At 33.6% G+C, this 26,671-nt stretch overlaps 3 protein-coding genes across 3 annotated transcripts; 2 read left to right on the top strand and 1 right to left on the bottom strand.

Annotated features, from left to right (window-relative positions):
* The first annotated feature begins 535 nt into the window (after positions 1-535).
* Positions 536-15,594, top strand: LOC129914774 (uncharacterized). Its single transcript, XM_055994159.1, has 6 exons — positions 536-1,631; positions 10,594-10,703; positions 10,784-10,916; positions 10,979-11,405; positions 11,472-12,810; positions 13,109-15,594. The coding sequence occupies exons 1-6, from the start codon at positions 916-918 to the stop codon at positions 14,605-14,607; spliced, it is 4,224 nt and encodes a 1,407-aa protein (XP_055850134.1). The 5' UTR covers positions 536-915; the 3' UTR covers positions 14,608-15,594.
* A 6,709-nt stretch (positions 15,595-22,303) lies between these two features.
* LOC129914775 (uncharacterized) lies at positions 22,304-23,770 on the top strand. The gene is made up of 2 exons (XM_055994160.1): positions 22,304-22,436; positions 22,500-23,770. Exons 1-2 carry the CDS (start codon positions 22,407-22,409, stop codon positions 23,736-23,738), a joined length of 1,269 nt encoding a protein of 422 aa, XP_055850135.1. The 5' UTR covers positions 22,304-22,406; the 3' UTR covers positions 23,739-23,770.
* A 1,033-nt stretch (positions 23,771-24,803) lies between these two features.
* LOC129914485 (39S ribosomal protein L47, mitochondrial) lies at positions 24,804-25,990 on the bottom strand. Its single transcript, XM_055993763.1, has 5 exons — positions 25,806-25,990; positions 25,471-25,741; positions 25,267-25,403; positions 25,068-25,208; positions 24,804-25,009 (listed from the first exon to the last, which is right to left on the bottom strand). Exons 1-5 carry the CDS (start codon positions 25,907-25,909, stop codon positions 24,859-24,861), a joined length of 804 nt encoding a protein of 267 aa, XP_055849738.1. The 5' UTR covers positions 25,910-25,990; the 3' UTR covers positions 24,804-24,858.
* Between the last annotated feature and the right edge of the window lie 681 nt (positions 25,991-26,671).

Here is a 26,671-nt window from a genome sequence, read left to right on the forward strand (position 1 = left end):
TCAGCGGTGCACATCATATATATATATGACCTTGAAAGTGTAATTTTCAACTTTTTTTGCCCAAAATTTGACTTTGAAATCGATTATTTTAAAAAGTATTGATTAAAATAACTTGATTTAAAAACTAATATAAAGTGTAAAGGCTTGGCCACACCGGAGGGTACGCGGTAGAGGTACAGGGTATGCGGTAGAGGTACGGGTAGCGGTAACGATATTTGTATGAAAAAAATTCCACATCTGAACGTTGATATGTCAGTTTGGAATTTTTTTCATACAAGTACCGTTACCTCTACCCGTACCGCTACCGCATACCCTCCGGTGTGGCCAAGCCTTTAATATTTCGCCTTTTGACAAATGTATCACTCATAACTGTAGGTGTTGCCGTCGTTTTTAAATAAAACAGCCTTACAAGAGCTACCTTAGTCAAATATGCCACTAGCTCTTGGACTATATAATTTTGTACAAATTCAATACGACAGCGCTGACCAAGCGAAAAAAAGTACACAATTTTCGCCGCAAGTCCACATACAGGCCCAAATCAGAACAAAAATACAAGAGAAAAAAAATGACAAGTGGAAAAGAGAAAATCAAAAAAAAAGAAAAGAAAAAGAAGAAAGGACACGCGTAAAGAACAGAGATAAAAAAATGGTGATAAAATAAAGAAAAATCAAGTATAAAGCGCAAAATTCATTTTCCCAAAAGACCAAAAAGAACTTATTTAATCTTTTTCCAAAAACGTTATTTTATAATATTTTAAGAGTACACAAAGTAAACTCTTGAAAAATTAATAAAATGATTATAGTTATGTGCCGAGATAAAGTGTGATCAACTTTATTTTCATACTGCTACCCAACACACAAAAACAATTTATTGTTTTTGTAAAGAAAACTCTTGTTTTCCAATATTAATTGTAACATGTCCGAAAAAAATGTACACCAATTGCAGTGGAAACAAAAGAATCCCCAGGAACAATCAATCAATTACGCTCCTCGAAATGTCGTCGACACTACTCATCAACATGGAATCAATCATCAGTCCACGGCAGCAGATGCTGCTGCTCCATCAACCCAATCAAATCATCCAATATCATCACATTCATCTATTGCATCAATTGGTTCGGCTTCGTCTTCGAATGGAGGACGTTTCCCGATAATTGTGTCGTCTGGTGGACAGCATCATCAACAGATTGTCAATTCGCCACCAGTGGTGGCTCTATCGACACCAACAACACCGACAACTCCAATTGGACTTCAACAGCACTTTCATCAAATGCAACATCTCCAACATCAACAGCAGCAACAACAACAACAGCACCTTCACCAGCAGCTCCAACACCAACAACAACAACAGCAGCAACAAGAGCAACATCATTATCATCACCAACAACAAAGTCAACATTTTGAGATATCTAAAATTATGGCTATAAACTCGGGAGCATTGTCAAGACTGGATCTGGTTCCAGCTCTAAGCAATCATCCTGTACCGAGTGCTATTACAGAAAACGTTTTAAGTCTTATAGGAATGGCAAGCGGAAGTGGTGGGAATAATGCCAATAAGAATAGTAATTCTATCAAGATTCCAGATGAAGAAAAACTGCGAAAAGTTCAAGCTGTTGTGGAATCTGGAATAGGGTAAGACTTTATAATTTATTGTATATTAATATTTTTACTCTACTATTTTGGGTTTATTGAAATGATAGAAAATATAATTCGTAATTTTAAGCTATGTTCAAGGACTGTTTGAAGTTCAGTTGTCAAGTTTTTCTGTTCCACAAGTAATCTGATTGCTTCTTAATTAGGTACTTTATCTACAAGAGTTTACAAAGAGGAGTTGAATACTCTTGTTTTGGATAGTAAATTAAACTAGAAAACCAATATACAAGAAAAACTAAGAAAAGGCACTCTTCTCTTGCAAAAAAGCTGTAGGGAACAAATGGGGACTGTCACAAAAAATATCTCAGACCCAGGGGCGTACACACCATTGGGGCAAGAGGGGCGGTACCCCGGAGCCCCCAACACGCCAGGGCCCCGATTGGAGACAATGCACAGAATGCAACTTATCTATTATAAGTAACGAAGCAAAAAGATTAGATATTTGACATGAATCACTTCGGACACAAGAGAGACAAATTTTATTCTTCAGTGTAATGCATAATGAATTGGTAGCCAGCCTAATAATATGTCATCACAAAAAATAAAATATTTTGTCAGGGGCCAAATAAAAAAATGGGGTTTTGAAAAGAAAATTATATATTATATTGGGGTCCCAAAAATGTTATTTGAATAATCTTAGCGACCAACAAATGATACATCAGGGACACAAAAAAAAGTAGGGCGTATACGTACTTTTTTATTTGCTCTTTTCTATATCAAAAGGGACCCCAAATATCAAAGGAGCCCCAAAATTTAGTCACCGGGGCCCCGGCAACTCAACGTACGCGTCTAAGTTAGACCTTTTCTCACTTACTCTCGACTCGACCAAGTAAAATGGCGATAAGCTGCGTAAAGTTCGACGGTTAGTCTGTTTTTTTTTTTTAGCGGAACCCTATTAGCTACGTAATAGGTGTCCCAACTGTACTATCTCATAGGTAGACACACCGTAACAGGCGTAGTCTCAAATGACTTTTGCAGAGTTCGCTTTGACGAAGAAGTAAAAACAATCCAACACTTTTTCTCATATCCTTTTCTTTCCAATAGACGTAAATTATACTTGGAAAAAGACAAGTGAGTTCCAACTGCTTTAATTGGTGAGTTCCTTGCAAAAATATGGCATTACAACGGACCAATAAGTGGTGCAAGTGTGTCAGTCGTTTTCCTGACAGCCATTTCCTAATGTTTGAAGTTCCATTTTCCGACCTCTTGCTAAAGGTAACGAAAAAAATTTTGATATTTCGAATTCTAGATGCCATTAATTTAATAGAAAATTTGCAACTCTAAATATTCACTAAACTAGTTTTCATATAAAACAAGTTTTGATACTTCTCAATAATTATTTATTATTATTAAAGTTTATTAACTATAAATTGAAATTTACATGTTAATATTAGAAAGAGACTTAGCTGCTTGGGCTTCTGACTCTTAAGAAACAGTAAAATTAATATAAATGAAATTAACAAATTTGGAAGTAAAGGATTTATGAATAGTAAACTTTTATATAATTAAATTTTAAATTTATGTTGTTTTATAAAGGTGTGAATTTTTCGGATATTTTCTGGGTCTAGATTTCCTAGAATCTCTGCTGCTGAGGAAGTTGTGTTGGTTACGCTGGAGTTAGATGTCAGGGATTTACATGCTCCGATTCCCAGGATGTGATGAATATCAAGCGCTGCTTGGCAGGCATCACAAATTGGAGGATTTTCTTTTTTTAACAGGTGTTGATGAGTCAGTGTTGTGTGTCCGAGTCGTAGTCTAACTAGGGTAGTATTCATCTGCTTTGAGGTAGAGGTAGGGTAGAGCGGTCGAGATTTATCAATATTGTTAAGTTTGTAGAAGTGTTGGTAGTTGTGCCAGTCGTTGAGTTTGTGTTCTTTAACTTTTCGGTTAACTTCACGCAATAAGTCCTGTTTTGTCAGTGTAGGAGTGACATATACTGGGGAGAGGTGGGCAGCATTAGCCGCTTTATCTGCATGTTCGTTACCTGGAATGCCAGTGTGTCCAGGAATCCACATAAGCTTTATTTTTGAAGAGAATCTAATAAGGTGGTCTCTTATTTTGCTTATTATATTGGTGGTATTGTTAGGATTTTGTATCGCTTTTAAAACTGCTAAACTGTCAGAACATATCACAAAACTGCCACGTAATTTTGATGTTATTGCTGCTGTGTTGAGGATTGCTATTGCTTCGGCGGTGAAAATAGAAGCAGAATTGTCCAGTATTCCTATAGCCAAAAGAGAACCATCTTCATAAGTTGAGGCGAAGGATGTACTATGTTGGATCTTGGAACCGTCTGTGAAAACCATTTGCCAGCCTTTGGACCTAAGAGGGTCGCTAATATCGTGAAACAGTGAGCGAAATATATTAGGGGATGTGTTGTTTTTCGCATGTTCTGCTATATCCATGATAAGTGAGGAGACTTCGATGTTCCATGGGGGAAATGCTGGAGAGTATTTTTGGTATTTTATAACAGGTAATTCCATTGACTTGCCAGTTGTTATTGCTGTGGAGATAGCTGATGGAATTCGTTTTATACATATAGATTTTCTTATGGCTTTAACATCTTCATCGATGATGGATCCTTGATTGAATGCTAGTTTGATATAAAGCTTTGCTTTGGTCTCAAGAATACGTTCTTCTAGTAGTGGGAGACCTGCTTCTGCCAATATGTTACGTATTGGGGTTGTTGGGAAAGCATTTATGCTTCTGCGGGCGGCTTGATGATAAGGAGCTTTGATGGTGTTTATCGTTGATTTAGGAGAGTTACCGTAGATGAGAAGGCCATAATCTATCTTACTTAAGACTAAAGATCTAGTTATATTACAAAGTGTGTTTATATGTGCAAAAGATTTTTTACTAGATAAGTAGTTTACTATGTTTACCCTAGCAGCTAGGCTCTTCTTAAGTTCAGTACAATGGGTCTTAAAATTATACTTATTGTTAAAGTAAATTCCTAGAATACTTAGATTATTTACATTTTCAATAGTTATATTATTAAAATTGAAAGATACATCTGTGCAAGAATTTTTACGACATACATGCATTGTCTTACATTTATCTACGGATAATTTGGCCCCTGAGGTGACGGACCAAGTCAAAATGTCTGTTAGAACATTAGAAAAGAGATTTTGCTGTTCTACGAGGCTGTTGTGCCTACATAGGATGTATACATCGTCGGCGTAGATGCAGTGGTCTAATTGGGAGTATTTGGCTAGTATAGAACTAATGTCGTCGAAGGCAATTAGAAATAGCACGACTGATAATGGAGATCCTTGGGGGATTCCATTTTGTAGGGCATACGATTCTGAAAAACAATTATTTGACTTAACACAGATTTTTCTATTAGACAATAATCAATTTTATCAAAAAAAACAAAACCGACTTCCATGATTCAAAACGGGGTTTTATGGTTTTTCTAATAGTTCCTATGGCTTAAACTGAACGAAATTGAAATGGGACCATATTGCAGCCACTAGGTTTCCAATACAAAAAGAATTATCAAAATTGATTCACTCTGTCCAAAGTTATGCGGTAACAAACATAAAAAAAAAAAAAAAAAAAAATACAGACGAATTGAATACCTCCTCCTTTTTGGAAGTCGGTAAAAATGACTTGACATAGTTAAAGATTTTGGGGCCAATTCCCCAAGATTTAATTTTATCTAGAATTTGATGAATACCGATTCTGTCAAAAGCCTTTTCAAAGTCTAAGGACAAGATGGTCACATGGTTACGAGCCGATAGAGCTTTAGTGATGTAGTAGTCGATGTGAAGTAGGGCGTCGGAGCAGCCTTTGTTTCTCTTGAAGGCAACTTGATTGGGACTAGTAAGGTTTTTTGATTCTATGAACCACATGAGTCTTTTGGCAATTACCTTTTCCATGACCTTAGAGGCGCAGGGGATGAGTGAGATTGGTCGATATCCATTCACATTTTTGTTACATTTTTTTGGTTTTTGAAAAGGAAGAATTGTTGCTAGTTTCCAGCTCTGAGGAATAGTGCCTGTGTCAAGAATATTGTTGTAGAGTTGTATTAGCCTGGATTTGGTAGATGGAGGAAGATTTTTTAACATCGGGTATGATATCCGGTCTCTACTAGCAGTTTTCCCTTTTAAGTTGACCAAGCAGCTTTCAAGTTCTAATAAAGAGATCGGTGTTTCTATATGTTTGGATTGTCGTGATAAAGAGGAACATATAAAAGGCGAGTTAATGGATAGTTGTTTTTGTATGTTAAATTCGTTAGAGAAATTATTGTCTTTTGAAAGGTTTGACCAAGTACTGGCAAAGCAGTTACTTATGTCAACGGGATTAGTTATTTGTTGATTATTCGCTTCAATGCACTTTATGGTTTGGGGAGTATAGGAACCTGTAAGCCATCGTATATCTTGCCATATCTTGGATGGAGAGGAAGTAGGACTGATTGAAGAAGTAATTTCTTCGAATTTTTTTGCTTTGCTTAGTTTAACCTCTCTTCGAAAAATCGCGTTTGATTTTTTGTATGAAATGAAGTTTTGTTGAGTAGGGTACTTTTTAAAGCGTTTCCACGTTTTGTTTCTTTCCTTTCTTAAAGAGTTTAACTGGGAGCTCCACCACGATACTGTGTGTCTTGAAGGCATTGGGGAGCTTTGTGGTATTGATAAGTTTGCAGCAAGTCGAATGGCTTTAGTTAGGCGCGCAGCCTCCTGGTTAATGTTAGGGGAGGAGTTTTTAGGTAGGTTGTTTAATATATGTTTTTGGAAGTTGGGCCAGTTAGCGAGATCTGTTTTAAATTTGGGAGTGAATCGAGATTCGAGGAGGTCTTGGTTAGAGGCTATGGATGAGATTAAAGGGAAGTGATCGCTGTTGTAGAGATCGTTTAGAGCCTTCCATGAGATCTTTGGGAATATTTCGGGAGAGCAGGTGGTAATGTCGATATGTGTAAAAGTCTGGTGTGTAGAAAAATGTGTAGGGGAGCCATCATTAAGAATTATGAGGTTAGAATTACTTAAAAACCTTTCCCAGATTGCACCTCTAGCATTTGTTCTAGGAGAGCCCCACAGAACACTCCAAGAATTAACGTCACCTGCTATAATAACTGGAGTGTTAATTTGGTTCATTATATTTTCGAGGTCATTGGAGGAGAAGGGTTGATCGGGGTGAATGTAAATGGAAACTAAAGTGAATTTGATTGATAGTTGTACTTCAATTGCTAAAGTCAAAATATGTGAGTTAATAAGAATTTTTTTATGCGGGATGCCTTTCTTTATCAGAATAGCAATTCCTTGTTTGGCTGTTGTATTGCTAACTAGATTGTGAAAATAACCTGTATAGAGTTTAGGAGTGTTTGGTTTGAAGGAGTAAGGACAGTGAGTTTCCTGAAGGGATATTATACTTGGTGAATGTTCTTTTATAAGAATACTTAACTCGTTATAGTTGTTTATGAAGCCTTTCATGTTCCATTGTAGGATTCTGAGTGATTCATTTGAAATGTTTGTTGTTCTCTTTGGAGTTTGTTGTGATAAATTAAGGTTGTCTGTATTAAGGTGATCAGAGCCTCGACTCCGCTGCAGGGAGGTCGAAGCACCCGGGCTCTCTGAGGAGCCCGGATGATTCGAACCCCGAGCAGCGGAGTCGAAAGTTTGGAGATTAGCATCTTTAATGCATCTCGACATCGTCAGGGTCTGGATTTCTTACGAAGTATTGTTTTTTTTCTATGAGCGATTGAGTTACTTCAGATATAGGTGAATTTGTTGGTTTTTTGTTAGGGTTTGTGGATTTAGGTGATTGTGGTTGATTGTTGGTTGGTTGATTTAAGGATGTTGTTTTTTTTAAATGGTTGGAAATAGATGGAGTGTCGGATAAATTAGAGATTGTAGGAAGGTTATCTAGAGCTGCATTAGGTGAGTAGCTTAATTGTATTGGGGTTGAATTTTTTGAGATAGTGTTTGATAAAGTTGTGTGAGATATGGTTGTGGTAGTGTTGTTGACGGTTGTGCTTACATTGTTTTCTCTGTTAATCATTGGCTCCGAATTGTGTATTGAAGCATTGTTAATAGGCTTTGGCGCTTTGGTTTGGTCGTTGTTCGTATTTGGGGGTTGTGCAAGCTGAGATTGCTTTTTTAAGGCAAGTTTCGCAGTTTCAGAAAATGAGTCTGAGGTAGAAGAGCTCAGAGGGGGAGGAACATATTGATATTGATCTTTATAAATTCTCTTGGCCTCAGCCATGGAGCATTTTTTTTGAGTTTTAATTGTTAAAATTTCTTTTGATTGTTTGTATGCAGGGCATGTTTTGGAAGAAGAGGCATGAGCAAGAGAGCAATTAGCACATTTAACACGAGTGCATGGTTCAGGGACATGTGGGGAGAAACTACAGGTATCGCATTTTGCTTCACCGTTGCAGCGTTTACTGGTATGGCCGAGAATTTGGCAGTTGCGGCAGCGCATGGGGTTAGGGACGTATTCTGTGATTTTAGCGTTGTAAAAACCAATTTCAACAGACTTAGGTGCCTGGTAAAGGTTAAATGTGAAGAGCATAAGGCCCGTAACTCTTTGTTTTCCCTCTTCGTTTTTAGTGAATTTATAGATATCGGTGACTCCTTGTGAAGTCATCTCTTTGATTATTTCTTTTTCAGGGACGTTAATTAAACAAGGGGCGTATGCGATGCCTTTAGATTCGTTTAATTTATCGTGGGGTTTGACAGTAACGGGGCATTTAGCTAAATTGTTCACTTTGAGAAAGATATCAACTATTTTTTGCGACTTAACCAAAATGAGAAGATTACCATCTCTCAGTTGTGAAATTTGCTCGTATTCTTTGCTTATCTCGTCGATAGATTTTTTAAGGACGAAAGGGTTGAGGGATGAAATGGGATTATCATTGGATTTTGCCGAAATCACTAAGAACTTCGGATTTTTCACAGTTTGGATTGTTGGAAGATCAGGGTATTTGTATAAAGGAGTGAGATTTGTTTTATATTTTTTATTAGGTTGGGACAAAGGGACGGAATCCACGTCAAGCGGTAAATGCCTGAAACGCGATCCCCCCTCCCCGAGGGGCATTTTTACTCGCAAGATAAAGCACTCGCGTGTATGAAAGCTAACAAAGAAAGGTTAGCAGAAAGAAAACAATGGGTAGATAAGAAACAACGGGAAAACCGGTTGTTGCGCTTGGCAGCAAAAGAAAGAAAATCACACAGTAGAACGAACGATGCTTATGGTTCGGAGGTCAGACGGTGACTGTGACTTCTCAATAATATGGCCATAAGTATAAGCAAAAACGGTTAGATAAAAATTTGTGATACTTGGAAAATAGGCTTATCTCAATACATATATACAAAAGAAAGTTAACTCGTTTAAACCAATTTTGTATGATATTTGATTTATTGAATTCGCCTTCCGAATAGCAGAAAAAGAACGTGGTCAAAAGATATCACGAGTGGGTGTTCTAATGCCCATTCGTAATCTTTTTTGACCGCGAAGATGGAACCATCATAAATGAAAATCCAACATACTTCCACGAGCATTTTATGTATGGGTGGATATTCTGTAGATAACGCATTAGTGCGATAAAGACAGAATATCTATGCTGTCCATTTGCTGACCCAGGCAAACCTATTCCGGATTTGAATGGAACAGTTCTTCCCAAGTGCTAATAGTTTAGATATATGTATCTATATATTGAATCCATGGTCAACAGTGAAGCATCTTGTGATGACGACATCAAATTTTCAAAAACCATTCATTGAATATTTTTGAAATTTAGACTTTAGGTGTTGATTAATAATTACTACTAGCTTCACGAATTATAAAAACCGCAACTGACTGACTCACTAAAAAAAACTAAAGTTTAATATAAAATTAATTTTAAAATAACAGAAACATCTTTTTTGAGAAAAACAATCTTTTCCATTTCGGTCATACGGCAAAAACTGGTAATTTTGGTCCTAAACAAATTTAAATTTCCCCTCTAGGGAATAATCCAAAACCCTTTACTACTAAAATTGAAGGAAATTTAGAGCTCGAGATAGACAAGCAGACAGACACACAAACAGAATAGCAAGACCCACTTTTGTCACATTGTTTATCGTATTCCATGGCTAATTGTTATCTCGAGTTCGATTTTTATTACGAATCCTAAACTTTCCCCATAGTACCTATATAGTTATGTATACCAGGGTGGGTAAAAAATCGAGTATCTTTGTACTAGATGGAAAGTTTTGATTCTATACTCCAAAAAATCGATTGCTATGATTTTAACAGTTTTTTTATGACCGTGTGCATTGAGATGTGGATACAAATATCTTCTAAACGGTTAAAAAAATCGATTTAACACCAAGGACTTTTTTGTAGAACGTGGAATCCAATACAAGAATTCATCTTACTTATTAGATAATAATGACTTTTCAGTGAATTAGAATATTTTGAATGGGTACAAAATGCTTTTATAAATTTTTTTTTTAAATTTGACCTCAAATATCTTTAATGGTTAGATTAATGAAAAAAGTATGCAAGACTTTTTTTGTAGAACAATCTGTTTCCTATAAGATTAGGCCATGTCCCTTTGATTTAATTGTTCAATTTACTACAAAATTAAGAAAAAAACGAATTTTCAATAATATTCCCAAACTTTGGACCTCGAATGTCTTTTAAACGGTTAGATAAACGAAAAAAGTTTACAAAAATATGTAAGAAAAAGTCAACTGATAAAAAATATGATTAAAATAGAATAAAAAAAAATATTCAATTTTTCGACCCACCCTAATTACAAAAGTAAAAAAATAAACAACAAAAGTAAAAGGTTTTCTACTCATGGGTGTGGTAGACGCCATAATTTTTTTCATCTTATTAAGTTCTAAGATTTAGGCCCATTTGGATTAAGTTTTGAATATTTTACTTGGCAAGTTTTCTTTAAATTGCTTTTCTTTATTAATTTCTTATTGTAATATTCTATTTAATTTATCTTTAGGGACCATGCCAAGCAACAAATTTTACAAATTCTCGACAGAATTTCGACACTCAAACCAGTTGAGCGTTTACTTTTGTACCTTCGAATGCCTGGAGAATCACCAGACTCAGGTAAATCACCAATTAATTGTAATCAATTATTATCAAATTAAAATAAAAAATAAAAAAAATTTTAATTGAATTATTTTCAGATCCACTAAGGCAGCCACAAAATCCATTAGGAACAAGATCAGAAATAAATCACACAATCAATTGGGTTCGTTCGCATTTGGAACATGACCCTAAGGTTTCCATTCCCAAGCAAGATGTCTATAATGATTATCTGTAAGCTACAAAATTTATTAATTTCTTTCGTATATAATTTAATTTTTGGTTTTATTTTGAAGAGCATACTGCGAACGATTAGATATAAAACCACTGTCAACAGCTGATTTTGGTAAAGTAATGAAACAAGTGTTTCCTGAAATTCGTCCAAGACGTTTGGGAACACGTGGACATTCCCGATATTGTTATGCTGCAATGCGAAAAACAACAAAACTTATTCCCCCACAACTACCGATGCTCGGTAAGGGTGGTGGAGAAGTTCCAGATTTAGGAAGCAGTGAAATCGAAACCGACACTACCACAGATTCATGGAATACTGTTCGAACTTGGGCCGAAGGACTTTTCAGTTTAAAATTTGAAAGCATGAAAGATTTGGCTGAACATATAAAAAGTAACGAACATGCAGCAAGTGGTGCAACTAGTAGTTCACGAGTTCTACTGCAAAAGAAACTGCAACAAAGAGATGTTAAAGAAAAGAGAGTTTATGCCGTAAGATATTTCCTAATAAAACATTCATAAAAAAAACCCCACCATTACATTTAATTTAATTTTTAGGATTCAGGTCCACTAAAAAAGCGACGTAAGAAAAAACGCAAAGGTTCAACATCATCTGAATCAAGTACTACTCAAAATCCTTCTTCAGTGGGTTCAATTAACGATCCATCAAAATCAAGTGATGAAGTTATCCTTAGCGCACTTGCAATTAAACAGGAAGTTCCGGATTCACCGAATTCTTCGCAACCAAGGCGCCAACAACAATTGCATTTCCAGCATTCCCCTGCCCCATTTGATAGTCAGATGCATGGGCAACAATTGCTACCTATGAATTTAGTTACTGAGAGCGAGCGTAGCAGAACTTTGGGCGGACAGCTTCCGCCTAACAGCTCAGTGGCAAAGAATCTTACTAAAACAATTGTAGATCTGCCGCCTTCGGTGAGCCTGCTGCCAATTGATCCACAACTTTCATCTGTCAAAGAAGAAATAATAAACGATGAATATAATCCACAGAATGTGATATGCAAAAAGGTACGTAGGGCACACCAGACGAAGGGTATTTTAGCTACAAGCAATACCCCATCGTCATCGATTAGTGGAACATCAATTGAAGCTCAGGCTGCGGCACAAGCAATTGAACTACCTCCTACATCAGGTAGTAATTATTCTATGGGTCCACCAGCACAAATCACAACATCGGCAATGGAATCAGCAAAGTTTGCATCTCAATTACGCGCTAGAAAGCTGCGTCTATTACAAGCCCACCCCGAGATGTACCAATCGTATGATCCTCAGCATCAGCAATTGCTAGGACAACAGCAACAACAACCAGCACTTGTCGACAACGTTGAAATTACAGAAGACAAGGATGGTGTTCTGCCGGAAAACCTTGGATTACCACGAGAACGTGTAATTAGTATTTGCAACATGGATAAACATGAATTAGACGATTATTTACATACAAACGACGAAGACAACTCCCAGGATCAAGAAGCTGAATTGCTTCAATATTTTCAGACGGGAGACGCTGAGAACAACAATAACAACAAACAAGCACCACAGCAGCAGCAACAACAACTACAACAACAGCAGCTGCAACTGCAACAACCACCAAGCATAGATGCACATAACCCAGCGTTGGCAGGAATAAACAACAGTAATTCTGCATTTGAAGCACCGAGCAAAAAGAAATCAAATAATACAATAACTAGCAATGCTGGCAATAGTTTTACGAAAGATCGTGAAGATATCACACAACTTCGTAATTATCTTCATCAGAATTTTAATAAGGATTCAAGTGAAGCAGTTGGAGCTATTGCCGCCGCAACAGCAGCTAATCAAAAGGGAAATTTTCAAGGACAGAAATTTACCTCAAATGGAAATCATTGTATTTTGCCGGGTGAGTAATTGTTTTTAAAAATTATGTTTTACTTTTATCAAATTTAAAGTTAAACTTATCATTTATTTAAACTGTAAACTATTTCTCAAACGGCCTCTAAACTATATAGACGATTATGCAAGACCTATTCTTAATTATATTATAAATTTTGGTATTCATTTCAAAAACATAAAAAATTAGGATTTAATGCTATGGTCCTTATCTTGTTTTTACACTATTTTTAGAGGTTTTTTGTGTTTATATTTTTTATTTAAAAAGTAAAATATCGTTTTTTTTTATTTACACGAAACTAAAAAAGGCATCTTCAACGAAGGGTCAGCCTCAGCGTCTCTAGTAATCATGTCTCAAAAGCATCTAAACGAAATAACATCACCATCGAGAGATACAGCCATAGCTGCCGCCGCAGCAGCTTCGTTTCCTACAACTGCAATGGCTGCATCAACTGCCATTACATCGAGAAATCATTCAATGGCTACATCTTCCGTTTCAACCTCTAACAATATGCGTGCAACGCAAAAAAGAAAAATCAATCTTAACGCAATGGTACCTGCTCCAAGTACAACGCAACGGCGAAAGAACTGTACTTTCTTTCCAATTTCGCCTAACATTAATCTATCAAACAGCAAAACAAATAGCTCGACAATAGTATCAAGCTCTTCTTCTGCGTCAGCAACGACCAATTCAAATTTATTTGCTAGTCCAAGATTAACCGCTCCTATGGGTCGAACCAAGCCAGTGTTGCACAAGCAACATTCATTGCCTACTCATGTGGATAAAAATGCAATTTTATCATCGGCAAATGATCCAATGATCGGATCTAGTCGCAACAATCGATCATATAGCACAATGACTTCTGCGTCGGCACCACCAAGTCCCTCAATACTGCAAGATACGAATTTATTTGGAAAATCATGCACCACCAATAATGCATGCAATTCTGTTAATAGTGGCTATAATTTACTTTTATCCACTCCAGACTATCCGCAGAGTTTTGGAAACTCTTGTGTCACAACGCACGATCAAAACTCGCTCGAGTGCGTCCTAGACGAGCCCCCACCACATTTGATGGCTGAATCGCGATCGCGTAGTGTTCCACTACAATATCGTAACAGCCCCGCCTTCAATCAGACAACTAACTATGCTGGGTTTTCATCAACTTGTAGCTCTGCTGCACAAACTCCAGTGCCTCCACAATTCGCCGATTTCAATGATCCTTCGTCTATTTTGGATATATTCAGCGATGCCAGTCAAACGCATGGTTCATCTATTAAATTAGAAGAATCAAATGGTAGTTTGCTTTGCAGTTCTATTAATGACATTCTTCAGCCAGACTTTGGCAGAATTCCAAATAGTTTTGGTGGAATTGTATCACGATCAGTGCCATCGACACCGGTGCCGCTTAACAATGTGCTTGATCCGTTCCTCAGCGGACGGAAACAGAATCAGCTTCAAGATGCTTTCCCAAGTGCACAAAGTAAATATTCAACAAAAATGTACGACATATCGAAGTCAATGCCAACGACACCAATCACATCGAACACAGCCACACCATCGTTTCGTTATAGTCCCGAATTTAATAGAGATTTTCTTATAAATGGGAACACAGTAGAAAGTACGACAGCTTATAGTCGGGCTCCATCGGTGGCCGCAGTAAATGGTTTGTCTGATTCTCTGCTTGACGATGGTCGTGAAGGTGGATCTAATTCACTAACGGATGGCATGGACGATTTGACAAGTTTTGGTGAGGTTTCCGAATCAATCATGGAAGCAGATATATTGAATATGAATAATCTTTGAGTAAAGGGATTGGATTTGTGGATTAAGTACATTTCGTAAGTCTGGTTTAAATATCAAATAGTTTGTTTTCCCTCTTTTTCTATGTTTGCAACTTTTGTTTTTAATTTTTTCTTATCTTCCAAAATGAATCAAAAGCTTACAAAGCATAGTTATTCATTATATAGTATATATTTGTTTTCTATAATGTACATAATATTATAAATTCTTTTTTTCAAAAAGAAATTTTAAGGTTGAAGATAAATTTTATCATGATCGTATTGCAATTCTTTGTTTTAAAATCTTTTAAAAAGTTTTAATTTTTGTTATAATAGAATTAACTGTCGTATTTTATCATTAGATCTGTTGTAATGTAAAATTATTTGGATTTTTTATTAACTCAGTCCACAAATCAATATAAAAAAGATGGGATATACTCTTCGAGGTGTTTCTGAATATGGAAAACGTATAAAATTTGTGTTTTATTAATTACCCAGTTAGTTTAAGGGCATTCCTTAACATAAATATATTATTAATCGGAGTTTTTAATCTTATATATTTAACATTCCATTGAAGCTCCTGATATGATCAAATTCAAAAACATCGTTTTTTATTTCAATAAATAAAGAACGATACAAAACTGGTATAAAATCTTAAGACTTATTGAAGTTATTATATAAAATAAAAATAGCCATCTGACTACAATGAGAGAGAATTCAAACAAAAAAAAAAACCTTAAAAACTTGATATCTGCCTCTGGGTAAATAACATATCTTAAAATACAAACGGCGAAAGAAAAGCTAATTTGAAAATAACATGCACTAAACTTCATTTCGTAAAAAAACCTTGATAGTTGTTACTTCTATGAATTATTCATACCACGGGATATAAACTTATGCCCAGGCAAAAAATTACTACACATATCTAGACCATCCCAGTTACTGTTGTATGCACCAAAGGGACGAAACCGCCCATTCTCCTTTGAAATATTCATAGAACATCTTCTATTTAAGTGGACACAACAAAAACATTACTGTTAAAAAAAGAGCCAAGTTTTCCTATGTTGAAATTATGCTGGCACAAAAAGTACTGAGATGTAAAAGTGTACCAAGTTCTAAAGTTTGGGTTCAAATTCGTATCAATAAAATTTTGATTGTTCTCTTGACAATTTTTCTTAATTATCGATTTTTAAAGTTATTTCAAAAATTGCCAAGTAGGGTGAAATTTTGTGAGGAGTTTTTACGAGCTCAACAAATGTAGTGAGTTTGAAATTTCTAGCATCTTTGGTGTGGAAGTTAGAGGGGGGTCGAAAATGGCCTGAGTTGTTTCCTGTAAATAAGGGTGTAGTGCCAAAGTTGCTAGAGAACTTGGCTGGGCACTACCGTGCCCCTTGATTTATTAAAGTACTTCTTCTGAATGCCTTCATGCTGTGTGTTACTCTTTTGTTAACTACATGAGTGTAGCTTATTTCGATTTCAATAAAAAAAATTTTATGCAATCAAAAGTCACCAAAAACATACCCGAAACACTTCGAAGCAAGTAAATCTATCACACCAACAGTTAATTATTATATTATCAATACAAAGCAATAAACATTATTTAAATAGTATAAACTGAAAAAATAAAAATAAATTACCTTAACGCACAAATAAAAATAAAAACAAAAAAATAAAATAAAATACAAAATTGCAATACTAAAAAAAATAAATAGAACTTAATTGTGATTGTGACCATGCATGTCATAATCTTATAAAAAAAAATCAAATTTAAAAATACAAATATTTTCTGCTAATTATTTTAAATGACAGCAAATAGAAAAAAAAGCACGGCCTACAAATTGCTGGAGTCCTCAATCAGAGGCATGTGCCAATTTTCCTATGTTTTTTTTTATATACATATTTTTAAAAAATTATAATTTCTTGTTTATTCTTTGTTATTTGTATTTATGTAGTTGAAAATGCAAAGCGCTTTAAGTGTTTTGATCGTAAATATATAAATATATTGTAAATGTATTTTTATTATTCACTAATAAATTTTGTTAAACAAAAAAAAAAAAATTAAAACACAATTTTTTTAAAATATATTTTTTTATTTTTATTTTATAATTTCATTTATGCATCGTGAGAATATGGAGCAAAGTTTTCCCTTAATATAAAAGCAACGGCCAAAATTTATAAAATCCAAGTTAATTAATTGGCACCAATATAAAGCAAAATGTTAAGAAAATAGATGTTCTGGCTGCTATATTTTTTTAAGAGTAATCATCTTAAAAAAAAATATTTAAAAAATTTTTGCTTTGAAGGTAGTCTAGTTGATTTATTTTTCGACCTATATAGCGACAGCTTATCTTTGTAGTTTGCTGTTTGCCTGTGCGCACCTTAATAGGTTTTTATAATGATTAAGATCCCGATTATACTGAAGTGCAACAGAAAGTCTATACTCAGCGAAATAGGTGTTCCCGAGATCAGACTAAAATATTCAAGTTCAATACTTACTGCGCTTGAGAGGATTTTTCCAAAGCGGATATAAACTTCGCATCTCTAAATGATTTCAGTCGAAAATCGTTTCAAAAAGGTCGATTTCCTGGAAACTGTTTGAATTTAAGCTCAACTTTAGTATAAGGGAGGGTGATGCGTAATTATTATATAAGCAACAAACCAGGATAATTCGGTTAAAACAACCTTAAACTTAAATTCCTAAAAAAGTCCAACCTTAATCTAAAGCAGGTTTTACGTGTCAAAAAACTTTATTACGGCAGGTATAAAAAAAATGCATAAAAATGTTAGTAAATTATTTGAAATTTAAATTTTGGTGTGCACCCTGAGCTAGACTTTTATATGAATTTCCATTCAAGAGCGTTTCCTATATAAATTCATTTCCAAGGGAAATTAATGGTAAAGACCTCAGGTTGCACTGCACTTTCACGTTCACGTAATTCATTTCTTTAATTTAAGACTGCCGCGGTTGAATTAATTCCAATAGATTGTCTTTGTCGAAAACACATTTGTCTTCAACGAACACAAAAATTTGAACTTCATAATTACTACTCTTAATAAATATTAATTAAAAACGAAAAAAGGTCTGGTTGAATAATTAATTTTCAAAAAATCTAAAAAAATTGGCATTATAATGTCTAAGGAACTTATTGAAAGGTAAACTTTGTGGTGCATTCTTGAATGGTGTTTTATTATAATACCTGTACTCAAAGCCGTAGCCAAGTAAGATCTCTTTGAATTTACAATATAATCTTTCCTATTCTTTCCACACAAGTGAAAAAAACTGAACTTAGAAAACAAGGGCATATTGGAAAAAGGCCATTTGTCATCTCAACAATGGTGCTAACTGGTCTAAATACAGAATCTATCTTTCTAAGCTATTTTCAGTGTTTAAGTTAAAAATCAAATTAATATGTTTATTATTCAACCTCAAAATTGGCTCGCAAAAACTCTGCTCTTGATAGTTTAAGCTATAAGGAATCAAGAAAAATTAGTGAGAGGTTAAGGGCGAAATTCAGAGTCGTCACTCAATTAAATTTTTTTCTCAAGCACAAGTCTGAAATGAGTTTTCTGAATGTTTGCACACGCATTTACTTCAAAATTTCCTCAGTTGGTATTCATAAGTTAATATCAAAGAAACCCTTAGGTTTTCTTAACGTAACGAGTAGCTTAAGTGGGCCAAACTCAAGAGCAAATGTTCACTTGAGTAAAATTTTTACTTGAGTGACGACTATGAATTCCGCTCTAAATCACGAATCTTTGTAAGTACAAGGGAAAGTTTCTCCAGAACGCTGCAGCGCGCTGAGCTAAACATGTTATCGGTCATTTTTTTTTAAAATATCTTCACTTAATTGTGTATTGGTTTTTCTATCGTCAACCTTTTACGGATATGAAAACTCCAAGCGTCCTGACCTTGAGACAACCTTCCAAATTTATCTCTAAGCCTAAGGCCTTCTATGTTTTTTCAAGTGTACACGTTGGCTTACCACACAAGACTTTTTCGAAAGACGTAAGATTAAGTGAATGAGAAACAAATAAGGAAGAGAAATAAGGAAAATATGTCGAGTTACTTCACTACTGAACTCAAATTTCGAATCCGTAGTCAGAAATATCCGATCCGTTCGGATATTTCTGACTTTGGATTCGAGTATATTTTGTTTCTTGTGGGATAGATTTTGCAAACTTCGAAAAGAAATCAAAAAACAATTTTTTGCATTTTCTAACGGAAATATTTGAAAAACGGAAGCTGATTCAACATTCTGTCTTCGGATTCGAGTTCAGCGCACCGAAAACCTTTGGAAATGTATAGTTTAATGTCGAAACAAAAAAATTTAAATTTCTTAGACCAGTGTAATTGCCCGTTTTAAAGGAAAATTTGTACTCTGTTTTTTTTTCTGTTTTTTTTTATCTTCTTTTTTTCTGGAAATAAACTAATTAATTGTGTATATTTAACAAAAATAAAATGAAATTTCAGTGTATGATTTACATTTTACTAAAAGTTATTGAATTATGCTTATAGATATACAAACATATATACAAAACTAACAGTAATAAAAACCGTTATCCAAAAATTTATCACAAATATAAAATAAATCAGTAAAACAACCAAGTGCAAAATAAAAATAGTTGTACATTGCTAAATTTAAGATACTTAATATTATTTTCTTGATTTTTATTTGATTTTTATAACGTTTAGGGGTTATAATTCAATTTTAAAGTTCAAGTGACCTCAACTCCAAAGCGTTTCGCTTGAACTTTAAAATTGAATTATGTATATTCAATCGCTCCACTTAAAATAAAAATAATTTTCATTAGTTTTTTCTTCTTTGTTTTGGGGTTATTAAAGCCCTTTGAACCTTTAAATAGTATGCTTTTTAGAATTAACGTGCCGTGGGTTACTGATGGACACTTTGCACATTTTTGTCCCTAAGAATAATATACGCTATAAAATTATGAACAACAATTTAATTTAATGTGAAGAACACAGTAGGGTCGGTATATTACATTTTCAATTTTCGAATGAACAATTGTTTGAAAATGGAGCACAGATCAAACAAAAAAAAAAAAAACAAATCTAGAAAATAATTATTATTTAGTGACATGATGCTTTCATTGTATTTCTTTAATAAGTAATACTTTAATATTTTTTGGTCTGTGAAAATAGACATTAAAGTTTTTGATTTTTATTTGAATTAAGATTGAAAAATTAAAAATTTAACACAATTGTGAGATCAATTAAAAATCTAAATTTGAGTGAATGCAAGTAAAATAATATAATAAACAATTAGTAAGATTACAATGTGAAATATATATAATATTAATTAAGATGTGCCTCAGGCTATTATATATTAAATTTTATATATATAATATGTTATATACAAACATCTATTTAAATTTATTATTATTATATATAAAAAAATTATACACTATTCAAAATATTTTAACATAAAAATAAAGTATAACTCGATTTATATGGATACATTTGTGTTTTACTTGTCTAACTTAAAAACATAATTCATACCTACATTCCGACGGAGACAAATAAATGAAAAATGTTTATCTGAATGTTTATCGCCTTTAGAGAACTAATATCGGTGTAAAATTGGGCGCAGAGATATAACATTCAATTTTGATTTACGGTATGTATCTACCACTTGAATGGAATATAAGATTCAAATCCAAAGCTGATCCAATGCACTACATTACATATCCCATTTAGGGATATAACATATAAGATGTACAAATATTTAGTTTACCTGAGGCTTAGCACGCTTAATCCAAAGTTAAACCACAGGTGAACGAAGGCTGAACAACGTTTTTACAACTGGCACTTAATAATATTTATTAACTCAGCCGAGTTGCTGGAATTTCAACGCTAAGGTACATCTACTTTCGAGAAAACATTTTTGTTTGTTTTAAAATTTTGATAAAATGTTAAATAAGAGTTAAAAAGAAGAAAATCTTCGAATTAACTAAAAATATATAATATTGGTCCATTGTACAAACGTGCTTCAGTCTTTGTCAGGAATTGACCTTGCCGATTTTGGCGGATAAACTGTGGTTCAGCTTTGGTTCAAGCATGGAATTCGCTATTTCAAAATATCGCACATTTATATGTAAATTTAATTTTATGATTTTCTAATTACATACATACTTATCCTGAAAAATCTTGTTTTTTAAGTTGTGACATAAATGTGGTTAACCTGCTAAATTTGGTAAGTGAGTATGGAACAACCTTAAAAAATATGGTAAACTTTCCCGAACAATCTTGTATGATAGAGTTTACCACCTGAGTTTAATCAAAACCAGATTAAAAATGTATCAAAAAATATAATTATTTCATGTAATTTATCTTAAAAAAAATGTAAGAGAATCGCCTAAGAACAACAAAAATATACTATACAAAATTATTTGAAAGAATTTTGAACAAAATAAGACCAAAATAGTTTCTTTATTTTTTAAACTTTTTGTTGTTGTTCTCGATATTTGCAGTAGAGTGGGAGAGTTGTGACCCCATCCGAGATCATGACTATCGTCGATAATGGAGAAGAAGAAGTTCTCGCTATTTGCTTAACTTTTTGCAGACAAATTACACAGGAATTATTTTATTTTTTGATATATTTTAAATCTGATTTTAACACATTTTACAATCATAACATCCATTTTTCGTTCATATAAAATTAATTCTTTTTGCTTTCTTCTTATGTAAACTACATTGAACATCAAACAGAACAATTTTGAATTGAATTTTATTGAGTCTTCAAAGTTAGGTTACATTTTATATCTTATTCTAACAATAGCTTAGATTGTACTGAAGTGGCTATAAAGTATTGCCTTCTTTTTCGAGTATTTTTTTTGTAAAGCCTCGTGGCAGTCTATATTTATATAAAGCTAAATATATGGTTGGTCTGCTCTTGCTCATAAGCATTAAATTGAATTTGTTTGTGACGGGAGTCACGTATACAAATATACAATAAACTTAACCTATCTTAAAACTACATACATACGAATACTGGCCAGTGCAGTGATATGCTTAATATCTAACATATTGCTTTAGATTTCTTTTTTTTTTTTTTTTTTCGTTTCTTTTTCTTTTTAGATTTTTTTCTTTTGAGTTTATGAAGCGAGAGAGTCATATATACATTACAAATACAAGTAAAATCACAGTATACGAGAGTGTATGAGCAACATTTTAATATTGAGATATACATTTAAGGTGACTGAGTGAAAGATTCGATTAATGGTGTAGAGAGGAAGATACATTTTGGTATACATTGATGTTGTTTCTCTATCTTTACGAGCGATAGCTCTTCTTAAGTTATAGAATAAAATAGATACATTTAGTAGGAGATACAAAATGAAATAGTCAGTAAAGAAGTATGAATGTGCTCAACACTAATACAAAATAGATCACAGAATTTTAATTACATAAATACTAGGATGAGAACAATAACATTGTAGCAAACAATAAAACATTCAATTTAGATGAAATTAAATCAATTAACTGGCGAATATGTTTTAAAGTATTTTCGGTATACTAGGGATCAAACAGAACAAAATCAATATCATTTTGAGGGTTCGGCTCCAAGTGATAGGTGGCGTGGAAAGCTATTTCCCAAGTCCCAGTAATATATTTCCACCTTAAGGCGCCATAAATTTCTCTAACCTGAAACGCTTCGCTCATCTTGGAAATCATCATGGAAAACTGGAATGTTTTGATTTTTTGACATGTATGTTGTCAAAATCGAAATCAACGTGATAAATAAAATATTTGAAACGTTTTTTGTTTTGTTTAAATAAATCTCTTTTTTAATATATAAATTAAAAATGATTAATAAACTTTTATTAAACAATCAGGTAACAAAAAAAAAATGAATACCCAACTGAAGAGTAAAAAACTAAAATGTCTATTTTCTTCAGATTATAACCAACAAAAAGAAAATCCAACAAGCCCGAATACAAACCATAAATAAATTAGTTCAAAAAATTCGAAGATTAAAAACATTAAATGAAAAAAAGCCACAAAATGCCAAGATTACGAAAAACCTAGAGAAAATTCCCAAAATACTAGTTTCTTTGAAAAAACTAAAAGTAGCCGATATCATTCGAAAAATACTCACGTGTACCAAAAAGCCATCAGCAATTTTAACAAATGGCCAAGCAACACCTGACGATGTTGCCATTGCGCTTTTAGCTTGTAATAAAATATTAGTTGCTATTGTTGAAACTTTAAGAATACTTTTAAATTTAAATGACACAAATTCGGGCTGGCAAAATGAGATTATGGAACTCAGTAAGCGAAAAAAGAAAATCCTCGAAACTGGCCAACGAAAAAAGAATAAAAATATAAAATCAGATAAAAAGCAACCAAAGGTTTTGGTTAAGAAACTTCCCTGGAAGGAGGAAAATTTAGATAATACCGAAACAGAACAGATTGATAATAATGTAAATGTTGTCGTCCCGGCAAAGGGATGGAAAATAGAACCAATTGGTGACGCTTCTGCAGAAGCTTCATTACCAAAAAAAATTGTTAAAAATAAACCAGAAAAAGTTGACAAAAAGCCCAAATTCGTTGTTCCTTCAAACGAACATGATAGCGACAAAGAATCTATACATGAAAAGCCTATAACAACAGTAGATCCATTCTTTTTCACTGAAAGTGGAGATAATTACGTATCAACTGTTGTAATTGATCGCGTTCAACCGGAACCAATCCAAGACGGGTTGATTCGTCGTGAAAGACGAGACAACACGATAAGACCTAATAAGAGAAATAACATTTTCCGGCGACAATCATTTCCTAATGCAGATGGATTTGAGGATAGAAGACAATCTGTACAAAGTGGACGAATTGATAAAAGACAAGTTAAACTATCCCAAAATCCTACAACAACTGATGAAAAACTGCATCCATCTTGGGCTGCCAAGCAAAAACTGAAACCCGCTATAACCGAGTTCAAAGGACACAAAATCACATTTGATAATGAGGGAAATGATACGGCGGTTAAATCGTTTAATAAGCCTAGTAAAGCAACAAACCATCAAAATAAGGCAACTGTTTCAAGTGATGAAAATATACATCCATCTTGGGCAGCGAAACAGAAACTAAAACCAGCAATTACTGAATTTAAAGGAACTAAAATTACATTTGATGATTAATTTTAGCAATTATTTTATAAGAACAAAAAAAAAAGTGAAAATAAACTAAATAAAACTAAAAAAATTATAATTTTAAGCTTTGTTATTCAGAATTCAGTTCATGTCGCAATGGTTTATTGCAATGGACTTTTAATTTAGATATTCTCGCTTTTAATCTTGTTTATACCACCTAGTCTCATATCATTTTTATTTTTTTGTATTGCTTAGCTTCGAATTATAGGAAAAAAATGTTTGCATGCAAATAACTCAAAAGCCTCCAAGAAACTTTTTGTTTTCAGTTCTTAATAGAGCTTAACGAGACCTTTCTTTTGATGTCTCACTCGATGGATTTGGAGGAAATTTTAAAAATTGGATTTTTTTTTGGCAAGGGGTTAACCTTGGTTTTTTCTCAAAAATCTGGAAAAAATTAATTTGTAATTTTTTTTACCGGAATGCATAGACCTCTTCACTGTGAGCTCATATCTTTAAACCAAAACTTTTTTCGAGACTGATCAAAAGATTTCGGCTTCGGAGTATAAAGTAAGAAAGAAAGACAAAAAATGTTTGTTGGAAAATATCTCAGGAGCCCGACCTCCAAGAAACTTTTAGTTATCAATTCTGAATAGGCCTTAAAGAGCTTTTGATGTCTCACTTGATTTAGAGAAAAAAAAATGATTTTGCTCTGTGGCCTTAACTTTCGTCTCTGCTTGCAATGGAGAACGCTTTATTGAACTAAATTAGTCACTGCCACTACTCGATTGCACAGGAATTTTTTCATCCTGGGGCTGTCTGAGAAACTATCTTTGATAGCATCATTTTTTTCCTATGTGCAGACGTGCGTGTGTTCTTGTGAGACTTACGTTGGTGAATTTAGTTCTGGCGCCTAGAGCACTATTTGTTTTAAATAATGATGTACCTAATTTATATAACAATTATCTTGAATTAAAAAAAAAATTAAAGTGTCGATATTGTTCAAACATTCTCCAAGAACTTCTTACTTGTATGTCGTCCGTTTGTGTAAAACGTAACTCGATTACAGCATTGAAATAACCCCTACCCATAATGATCTCACATAGAAATACATAATAACAATTTTAATTGAATTTATTTTCGTTTTCAACAATTTTCTTAAAAAAAAAACTTAGGCGCCAACTTTTGGTGCGTAATGTCCACGAATCTTATCTGATTTAAGAAGTTTATCCACATCGACATCGGGGTATTTCTTCTGCAGTAACTCGATACTCAAATTTGGATTTCTTCGCATCAACATCATAACATGATTGCGTGAACGACTAAAAAAAATAGAAGGAACATTAATTGAGTACAAGTAGATTAAATAAGAAAACTCACTTCTTTCCCTTGCGCTTTTCGTTGTAGAGCTTTTCGCGATAGAGCAATAAGAATTTTCTAACTGCTCGTCCAGTAAATCCAATCGGCTGTTTCTTAATCCATTTCAAATTCATGTGAGGTGGAAGGGCATGTTCCTTAGCTCTAGAAAAAAGGAAATTATTATATTTATGGGGATTATAGTCAATTTTTAAGTGTTTACTTGTAATAGTATTTAATGCCAAGAGGATTTGCAACTAAACGTCCCGGACGTTCACCAGTCTCTCCAGTTTCAAGTAAATGATACGCCTTGTTGCGTTCTCGGACAACAGCTTCTAGATTTGTCATTGAAATATCCACCTAAAGAAAGAGTATTTGATTATAAAAAAATATATTATTGCAATAAGTTCATTGGAAGTAAAAATACTTTATCTAATCTTTCTGGACTTGGAAATAGTTTCATTTGATCATTGCACTCGTGCTCCATTGTTAGAAGCATATTCTTTTCTTTCAACAAAATATACCAGAGTTGATGGAGCTCTGTATTTGATTTGATACGAAGTTCGTCCTTGTTCCAGGCACGACCACATTTTACTTGATTCTCACCCCAGTTGTCTTTGTTATCGAAAAATTCCATAAGATCCTGCTTTGGGGGACTTGTATGAAAGGAATTTGATGTTGGGAGCAATCGAAGAGATCTGTTTTGGAAATTATATGGTATAATAAAATATAAGGAATCGAAGTGTATTTCATAACACAAACTTGTGAAGTTGGGGCTGTGGAACTTGGATGTTTATCAACGAAAAACGGTTGCATAGCGTTCCAATAACTCGGCCAAGATTTAATGTTTTTGTAAGCGACGACATTTTACTATTTTTTTTTTTTTTTTCTTAACTTAAAGCCAATTTAAAGTTTAATTTTTTAATTTTAAAATTTTCGTAAGCAGCCGCACATTTTTTTTTCTTTTGGTTGTGATTTTGACAAATGTCAGAAATGACAGCAGATGAAGGTTGACAGGAAAACAACTGGGTTTACACGTTTCTCTTTGTCATAAGTTTCTTAGGCTGGACACACATTAAATTATATCATTTCACGCTTTTACACGTTGACTCAGGCGTCACAATTCTTTTCGAAATGAATGCGAGGGAGAAAACATTAAACAGGAAATAAACTGCCATGGGGGTCGCAAGCTCATTTATGCTGCGTTTCCACCAAAATTAAATCTAGATTTAGGAAACAAGATTTAAAATGGTGTTTTCACCAGCATGCATGAGATGATTCATAAGATTTATTTTGACCGTTCTACAAAAATCGGATTGGAATTTCAATGGTGCGTCCCACCAAGGGAGATCTCTGAGCGCTCAGATTTTTTAAGTAAGACAAAAAATCTCACCTGAGCACTCACTTTTTTGTCTGAGATTTCTGAGACGAAAATTTTTTGGATTCAATTTCTCAGTTTTCTTTCTCTTTCTTTAGTTTTTTTTTTTGCTGTTGTTTTGATTTTTTTTGTTGATGGTGTGATGTTATAAAAATGTTAAAACATGAAAAATTTAATGAAAATTTGAAGAAAATGTTATTATTTTGAGCTTACTTCACGAAATAACTTATTTTGAAATAATTTTTTTTTT

This window comes from Episyrphus balteatus, chromosome 3, assembly GCF_945859705.1.
Source record: "Episyrphus balteatus chromosome 3, idEpiBalt1.1, whole genome shotgun sequence".
Lineage (NCBI taxonomy): Eukaryota > Metazoa > Arthropoda > Insecta > Diptera > Syrphidae > Episyrphus > Episyrphus balteatus.